Source organism: Populus euphratica, unplaced genomic scaffold (genome assembly GCF_000495115.2).
Source record: "Populus euphratica unplaced genomic scaffold, PopEup_1.0 scaffold326.1, whole genome shotgun sequence".
NCBI classification, from domain to species: Eukaryota; Viridiplantae; Streptophyta; class Magnoliopsida; order Malpighiales; family Salicaceae; genus Populus; species Populus euphratica.
The window spans coordinates 96,233-105,784 of record NW_011500216.1 but is presented as its reverse complement, the minus strand read 5'-3'; the positions used below and the strand labels follow the sequence as shown (position 1 = coordinate 105,784).

At 25.3% G+C, this 9,552-nt stretch overlaps 1 protein-coding gene across 1 annotated transcript; it reads left to right on the top strand.

Annotated features, from left to right (window-relative positions):
- The first annotated feature begins 6,328 nt into the window (after window positions 1-6,328).
- Window positions 6,329-7,712, top strand: LOC105112229 (non-specific lipid-transfer protein-like protein At5g64080). Its single transcript, XM_011007851.1, has 3 exons — window positions 6,329-6,760; window positions 6,852-6,878; window positions 7,287-7,712. Exons 1-3 carry the CDS (start codon window positions 6,406-6,408, stop codon window positions 7,553-7,555), a joined length of 651 nt encoding a protein of 216 aa, XP_011006153.1. The 5' UTR covers window positions 6,329-6,405; the 3' UTR covers window positions 7,556-7,712.
- The last annotated feature ends 1,840 nt before the right edge of the window (window positions 7,713-9,552 follow it).

Here is a 9,552-nt window from a genome sequence, read left to right as displayed (position 1 = left end):
AATTGAGAATTATGACTATTGCCGTAAAATTGGATAGTTGCACATTTTACATCAAAATTCAAATTTGACCTTGCTTGGATCGTATCATAGTTTTAATTTAATTTAATTTAATTTGAAATCCAGTATAATACTTAAAATAATCAAAATATCTTAGTGTCAATGAATGAGATGCATACTATGTTTATGTTTTTAATATAATTGTGTCAAAATTATTAAAACATGTACTTTTCTTTCATTTGAACTTGCTTTTATGATTGGTAGGAGATATTGTTCAAAAACAAATATTCTAGTGAAACAAATACTAGGAAAAAGAAAGTGTGTTAATAAAATAAAGGGGTTTTAACTAGAAAGACATTTTTTTTTATTGTTATTTCATTTCATTTTTTATTGAATAAATAATTTCTTTTGATATTTGTTCTAATTGTTGTTCTTGTTTTTATTAAATAAAGAACACTAAACAAAAAAATGTATGATATTTTGATAAATAAAAAAAGCTTAATGAGGAAATGAGGGATTATATCAACAAATTATTTTTACTTATATTGAATTAATTTTTTTTTAAAATGTTGACATATAAGTGAATAAAAGATATGGCTGGTTCATACTAGAAATCAGATATCTTAATTTGCATTCAGTTGTTAACTTCTTAATTTAATCTTTTTTTATGGTTAAAATTTTTTTTTAACATTTATTAAACCATTTAATTATCAATTTATTTTTTTTAAATACAAAAATCCAATTTTAAGTCAACTGTTTATTAATATTTTTGTACTAAAAAAGGTTTGTGTATTTTTTTATATGAAAATTTGCCGAAGCAAAGATCAAGTTGTCTACTTAAAAATTAAAATGGAAAGCTAATCGTCTTAGTAAGAATAAAAAATATTCGTGAATGCAAATATTTAACTTGAGCTGCCTTTTTATTTTATACATTTTTATTTATTTTATCTTAAATGTTAATTTTTGGTACTAAAATCAAATGATGTTTGGTTTTATAAATATCATGAAAATACAAATTTTATATAAAATAAAATAGGAAAACATTTAAATAAAATTACAATATTCTCTTTAAAGTATAATAATAATTAAAAAAACAATTAAAAAAGTTAATTACTATTTCAAAAATTATTAAATTAAATAATTTAAAAAGTAAAAGAGCGAGTATTAATTAAAATATGAAATAAAATAATTAAAAATGAAAAATGAAAAGGAAAATGGGTTGTTAATGTTAATTAAATACTTCAAAGAGAAGCTAATATCCTGAGTAAAAAAAAAAAACTAGATGCCCAGGCAAATATTTTACCTTTTTTTTTAACATAAATGCATTATGAAAATAAAACTTATTTATATAAGATATAAGAGCAAGAAAATTTACAGAAAACTACAATAATGTTTTTGAAATTAAAGAAAGAAATAAAAATATTAATTAATATTTTAAATAAATAAAGTAATAAGTTTTTTAAAAATAGACGGGGTATTGATTTTAAATTTGAAAACAATAATGAATTTTGTTTTTAAAAAGAAAAACAAGGTGAGGCCCTCTTACCTGGCTAGTTTTTTTCTGAAAGAGCGGACGTTTTTTGCAGCCCTCTTTATAAACATTCAACATGTTGACTACTATGCCAACCTACGTGTCACTTGATGGAAAAAAAAAAATTGATCATCAAAATTGAGATTCGAGGCTTCAAACCGCAAAAAATTCACTTGAAAACCACTAAACCTATTTCCATCTCTAAAACATTCTATTCTCACTCACTTAAAGAACAAAAAATAAAAAAAATAAGTAAAAAAAAAAAGAACTTATCAACATAAAGATCTGTCATTTTCCTAACTAGAATATAATCATTGAAGCATTTTGTTTCTCCTTCAATGTTTTTTAACAACTTTCTCTCAGCTCCTCCCAACATTCAAGGATTAAAATGTAAAAAAAAATAAAAAATTAACAAAAATATAAATTGCTAAAATGAGGGAAAAAAACACATAAACTAAATTGTTATAAATGAAAATGAAGTTTCTCGTGCACAATTGTAAATGAGACTTTTTTTTATTTTAAGTTTGGTCCTTATTACTATAAATTATTTTTAACTATAACCTAAAATTCTACTTTAATTTGTCATTGAAATTTTACCTTGATACTTCTTATATATGCGAGATCATGCAAATTGAAAGAAACTTAAACAAAAAAAATCATGCTAATATTATTTTGAAGGATAAAATCATAAATAAAAAGAAGTTTGACAATCAAAATGCTACTTTGATCCAATTCTTTTAATTTATTACTAATAATTTAACCTGTATAATGAACATGAATATAGAACCCAAATCATATATACAATCGTATCAAACTCCAAAAATAAAAAACCTATATTACAAATAGAGTTATTCTCTTTGCTATCCTCTTTAACAATCCTAGAAAAATTATTGAAAAATTCACGCATTAGTTGGTGCAAATGCATAAATTAAGTGTTTCAAGTAATAATTATGATGCTACATGGATGGAGCAATCATCTAAAAATACAAGAACTCTAGAGTTATTAGAACACTAGTTTATTTAAATAGATGATGAGAAGTTACAATTTAAAAGGTGTAAAACAAAAATCCCATTATAAAAGCAGAATTTAAAAAACTGGTTGAGAGATTCGTGGAGATTCTCATGTATAATTTATTTTTAAGTTATTTATTTAAAGTGATAAATATAAACTACTTTTAGTCAATTCATTTAGTTTATTAGTAATAATTAAACTTGTATAATAAACAAGAGTATCGAGCCCAAACCATATATACAATCGTATCAAACTCCCAAAAAAAAATACTAAATTACAAATGGAGTTGTTCTCCTTGCTATCATGCTTAGCAATCCTAGAAAAATTATTGAAAAATTCACCCATTACTTGGTGCGAATGCATAAATTAAATGTTTCAAGTTATAATTATTATGCTATATGGATGGAGTAATCATCTAAAGGTACAAGAACATTTACTAGAACACTAGTTTACTTAAATATATAATGAGAAGTTAAAATTTAAAAAGTGTAAAACAAAAATTCCAATATAAAAGTGGAATTTAAAAAACTAGTTGAGAGATTCATGGAGATTCTCATGTATAAGTTATTTTTAAGTTATTTATTTAAAGTGATAAATATAAACTACTTTGATCCATTTCTTTTAGTTTATTAGTAATAATTAAACTTGTATAATAAATATGAGTATCGAGCCCAAACCATATATATAATCATATCAAACTCCCAAAAATAAAAACTAAATTAAATTGGAGTTGTTCTCCTTATTATTCTGTTTAGAAATCCTAAAACAATTGTTGAAAAATTCACGCATTAGTTGATGCGAATGCATAAATAAAGTGTTTCAGGTTATAATTGTGATGCTATATGGATGGAGTAATAATCTAAAGGTACAAGAACTATAAAGTTACTAGAACACTAGTTTACTTAAATAAATGATGAGAAGTTAAAATTTAAAAAGAATAAAAATTCCAATATAAAAGCAGAATTTAAAAAACATGTTGAGAGATTTATGGAGATTCTCATGTATAATTGATTTTTAAGTTATTTATTTAAAGTAATAAATATAAACTACTTTGATCCAATTCTTTTAGTTTATTAGTATTAATTAAACTTGTATAATAAATAAGAGTATCAAGCCCAAACCATATATACAATCATATCAAACTCAAAAAAAAAAAAATACTAAATTACAAATGGAGTTGTTCTCCTTACTATCCTGTTTAGCAATCCTAGAAAAATTGTTAAAAAATTCACACATTAGTTGGTGCGAATGCATAAATGAAGTGTTTCAGGTTATAATTGTGATGCTATATGGATGGAGTAATAATCTAAAGGTACAAGAACTATAAAGTTACTAGAACACTAGTTTACTTAAATAAATGATGAGAAGTTAAAATTTAAAAAGAATAAAAATTCCAATATAAAAGCAGAATTTAAAAAACATGTTGAGAGATTTATGGAGATTCTCATGTATAATTGATTTTTAAGTTATTTATTTAAAGTAATAAATATAAACTACTTTGATCCAATTCTTTTAGTTTATTAGTAATAATTTAACCTGTATAATGAATATGAATATCGAACCCAAATCATATATACAATCGTATCAAACTCCAAAAATAAAAAACCTATATTACAAATAGAGTTATTCTCTTTGCTATCCTCTTTAACAATCCTAGAAAAATTATTGAAAAATTCACGCATTAGTTGGTGCAAATGCATAAATTAAGTGTTTCAAGTAATAATTATGATGCTATATGGATGGAGCAATCATCTAAAAATACAAGAACTCTAGAGTTATTAGAACACTAGTTTATTTAAATAGATGATGAGAAGTTACAATTTAAAAGGTGTAAAACAAAAATCCCATTATAAAAGCGGAATTTAAAAAACTGGTTGAGAGATTCATGGAGATTCTCATGTATAAGTTATTTTTAATTCATTTATTTAAAGTGATAAAGATAAACTACTTTGATCTATTTCTTTTAGTTTATTAGTAATAATTAAATTTGTATAATAAATATGAGTATCGAGCCCAAACCATATATATAATCATATCAAACTCCCAAAAATAAAAACTAAATTATAAATGAAGTTGTTCTCCTTGCTATTCTGTTTAGAAATCCTAGAAAAATTGTTGAAAAATTCATGCATTAGTTGATGTGAATGCATAAATAAAGTGTTTCAGGTTATAATTGTGATGCTATATGGATGGAGTAATCATCTAAAGGTACAAGAACTCTAGAGAGAACACTAGTTTACTTAAATATATAATGAGAAGTTAAAATTTAAAAAGTGTAAAACAAAAATTTCAATATAAAAGTGGAATTTAAAAAACTAGTTGAGAGATTCATGGAGATTCTCATGTATAAGTTATTTTTAAGTCATTTATTTAAAGTGATAAAGATAAACTACTTTGATCTATTTCTTTTAGTTTATTAGTAATAATTAAATTTGTATAATAAATATGAGTATCGAGCCCAAACCATATATATAATCATATCAAACTCCCAAAAATAAAAACTAAATTATAAATGAAGTTGTTCTCCTTGCTATTCTGTTTAGAAATCCTAGAAAAATTGTTGAAAAATCCATGCATTAGTTGATGTGAATGCATAAATAAAGTGTTTCAAGTTATAATTGTGATGCTATATGGGAGTAATATTCTAATGGTACAAGAACTCTAAAGTTACTAGAACACTAGTTTACTTAAATAAATGATGAGAAGTTAAAATTTAAAAAGTGTAAAACAAAAATTCCAATATAAAAGTGAAATTTAAAAAATAGGTTGAGAGATTCATGGAGATTCTCATGTATAATTTATTTTTAAGTTATTTATTTAAAGTGATAAATGTAAACTACTTTGATCCAATTCTTTTAGTTATTAGTAATAATTTAACTTGTATAATGAACATGAGTATCGAGCCCAAACTATATAAAATCATATCAAAGTCCCAACAAAAAAAAAAAACTAAATTACAAGTGGAGTTGTTCTCCTTGCTATCATATTTAGCAATTCTGGAAAAATTGTAGAAAATTTCACACATTAGTTGGGGCGAATGCATAGATTAGGTGTTTCAGGTGATAATTATGATGCTATATAGATGGAGTAATTATCTAAAGATACAAGAACTCTAAAGTTAATAGAACACTAGTTTACTTAAATAGATGATGAGAAGCTAAAATTTAAAAAGTATAAAACAAAAATCCAAATATAAAAATAGAATCTAAGCTACTATTAGGGAGATTCACGAAGATTCTCAAATATAATTTATTTTTAAGTTATTTATTTAAAGTGATAAATGTAAACTACTTTGATCCAATTCTTTTAGTTATTAGTAATAATTTAACTTGTATAATGAGCATGAGTATCGAGCCCAAAACATATATACAATCATATCAAACTCCAAGAAAAAAAAAATTAATTAAAAATGGAGTTGTTCTCTTTACTATCCTGTTTAGCAATGCCAAAAAAAATGTTGAAAAATTCACGTATTAATTGATGCGAATGCATAAATTAAATATTTCAGGTGATAATTGTGATATATAAATAGATAAATTAAATATTTCAGGTGATAATTGTGATGTTATATAAATAGAGTAATCATCTAAAGTACAAGAACTCTAAAGTTAGTAGACTAGTTTACTTAAATAAATGATGAGAAGTTAAAATTTAGAAAATATAAAACAAAAATCCCAATATAAAAGCGAAATTTAAAATACTGTAGAGAGATTCATAGAGATTTTTAAATATAATTTATTTTTAAGTTATTTATTTAAAGTGATAAATATAAACCAACGTAACAAACCCTAGGTACCTACACTTTTTCTTATTTTCGTTTTTATAGCCTCTTTGGATCACTCTCAACCTAGAAACAACAGCAAAAATGAAGAGAAGTCTCTTCATTGGTTGCATTTTGGCCACACTGGCTGTGCTAGCAAACTGTGCTCACCATGAATCATCACCTCGGAAATCACCAGCACCGTCACCATCAGCAGATTGTACCAATGTGGCATTTGACATGTTGGATTGTATAACCTATTTGTCGGACGGTAGCGAAGCGGCGAAGCCCACTGATTCTTGCTGTGCTGGGTTTGAAGCAGTGCTTAGTCAGGATGCTGAGTGCTTATGTTTTGCAATGAAGCATGGTGCAGATTTTGGCGTTGCTGTGAATCTTACCAGGGCTGCAGCTTTATCTTCTGAGTGTGGAGTTTCTGCTCCTCCTCTTAGTAAATGTAGCAGTGAGTAATCTAATACCTGGATCGTTTTTCTTAGAAAGTTTTATTTGATTGATTATTTATCTATTCGATGACGTGTTTGTTTTGCATGCAGTCTCTGTGCCTGCTACCGGTGCACCTGGTACGTAAGTTTTGGATCATGTTTTCCCCCATTTCAATCTGAAATTGTTCTATCTTGCTTTGTTTTGATGATAATTGACAATATGAAAGATCTACTTTGAGTGTATTCAGCTAGTAAAACAGAAAGACATGATTGGTGTGGGATTTGGAATTGGATATTTAATGTTTCCTAATTTGACAAATAAGATAACAAGTCCTTTCATGAACAATGAATTAAAAAAAAAATAACGAATTTAAAGTGATGATAAGGTGTAGTGTAGAGCAGAGATTATCATCAAGCTCCTGATTATATTGTCACGCCCCATAATATTTAATTATTTGAACTCTTTTGTGAGGGAAATTCTTTTCTCTGTTCATTATTGTTTACGACAGCTTAAACATTTTTATTTTGTGGAAAATGTTTAAGCAGCTAACCCTCCATACTCCGTACCAGAGCCAGCTCCACCAACAGAATCTCCACCGTATCCTGTTATAGAGCCACCAACAAATAACCAACCTTCAGCCCCAGCTCCGGCACCATCGAACAGTGATGAGAATGGGGTTTCAGCAGCAGCTCCAGTAATTATTGAAGTTCCAGCACAAGCACCAGCGAAAGGGATGGCATATTCTATCTCTGCACCCTTTTCGGTTCTCATTGGCTGCGCTGTTGCTTCCACAGCTCTTTTCCTGTGGGTTTAGAATGTCATTACATGGTGACTTTTATTTTGTTGTTTTTATTATTTAAGCTGTTCTTTAATTTTTTTGCCATGTTTGATGGGATGCTTTCCTCTGGTCTTGTTCTGTCACACGGTAAATCTTTGGTTTCTTGAATTTGATTTTGACCTTTTTTTTTTTTACTTGTAAAAAAATTTATTTGGCCTTTTCAAGTTCATAATGCTTTATTTTTCTTTAATTTATTATTTTTAGTGATTTTATAAATCTTTTTGGAAGTTAAAGCGAGAGGAAAAATCAAATCTAGATAGGAAAAAATGTAATCATGATTCACATTTATGCGTTAACCCACTTTTACGTGCTGCATATTAAATCGGTGAACCATAAATTTTATAATTAACAAAAACTCTAAAATATATAGCAGTAGGTGCAGATAATCATAGATTAGTATAATAAAATTACTCTTTTATCCTTGAATATATATATATATATTAAGGGTGTTTTGGTCTTTACAATTAGTTTATTAGTCGTATATTAGTATTTTTAATATTTTTACAAATGATTTTATTCTAAATTTAACAATTTTTTCCCCTGCTAGCCAATGATTTTTAGTCTTTTCAAAAACATTGAAATGATTAAAATATTTATTTATTCTTGAAGTTAAAAAACAAAAATAGTTATTGAGTGAGTACATTTATTTTGTTTTAAATATAATAGAAATACTATTATTATATACCTCTAGAAAAGACAAAAATCAAGGCATGTGTCTAGAGGCATTTGTATATTTTCACTATGGTTTTTTATGTGACTCTTACATTCATTAAGGACATTCTGATATTTCTTTTTATGTGACTCTTACATTCATTAAGGATATTCTGGTATTTTTATATTGAAAAATAATTATTTTATTTAAAAAAAATGTTGTAACATTACGTTCACACATTAAAAAGTAAGTAAGTGTCATCCACGATGTTTGGATGACACTTGCGAAACTCAATTAGTAGCCACACCTATTTTTTCACTGTGTTATTAGATATGTCATTGTGTTTTTTTTTTATAAGGCTGCATATGTCAACATACTGTGGTTGGTTTCTTGCCTACAATCGTTTCTTTTTTTTTTGTTTTTATTATGTTCTTTTTTTTAGAGAAAATACATCTTTACTCCTTTTTTCCTTTACATTTGTCAATTTTAGTCTTTTTATTTTTTTATTGTTTATTGTCTTCCTTTGTCCTATTATAATAGTTTTAGTTATTTTTAATTTAATTCTTGAATTACAATTTGTCATATATTATTTTTTCCAATTCAATCCTTGTTTTTTTATTTTTGATTTTTTTTCTTGGGTCTTTTGTTAAAGTTTTGTTGAGTTTCAATTTTATCATTCAATAAAAGTTTATATATTTTTTTCAATTGCCCCTCATTCTTTTGATTTATTTTTCTTTTTGTTAAAGTTTAATTGTTTTTAAATTAACCATCCAATTACAAATTTTTTTAATAAAAATTTTTTAAGAATGATTTTTTATATATAATTTTTGAATAATTCCTTTTATTTTATACAAATGAGCTTTATTTTATAAAAAAATATTTATTCTTAAATAAGATTTCTTATATGTTTGGTTTTGCATAATATTTTTAGTTCTGTATTTATTTGTTTCTAGTATTTTTTATTGATTTTAATAAGAAAATTTATAAAAAACAAACGAATAAATATCTTATTTTACAAGATCAAATATGTTTGTCTCCATCAATCTCTTAATTTATCTGAATTTTTCTTTTGATTATTATTAATAATTTTTTTATTTATATAAATAATTATTGGTTTATTTAATTAGATGAATATATAAGTTTAAGAGGGTTTTTTTTTTTTATCACTTTTCTATATTTGGAGAAACTTCTAAAGCTCCAATTTAGGGCTGCTCTTTGAATTGGACACCATCATGAAAGTGCTACCTAATATAAATTTACCAGCTCAAGATTTTACAGGCCTTTTTTACAGTTTTATTCGAAAGTTTTTATTGATATAAAT

Bases quoted from the DNA above. Each gene is read 5' to 3' on its own strand.
- LOC105112229 (XM_011007851.1), top strand. From the start codon at position 6,406: ATGAAGAGAAGTCTCTTCATTGGTTGCATTTTGGCCACACTGGCTGTG. The intron at 6,761-6,851 runs GTGAGTAATCTA...TTTTGCATGCAG, and splicing joins TCCTCTTAGTAAATGTAGCA to TCTCTGTGCCTGCTACCGGT. The intron at 6,879-7,286 runs GTACGTAAGTTT...ATGTTTAAGCAG, and splicing joins GCCTGCTACCGGTGCACCTG to CTAACCCTCCATACTCCGTA.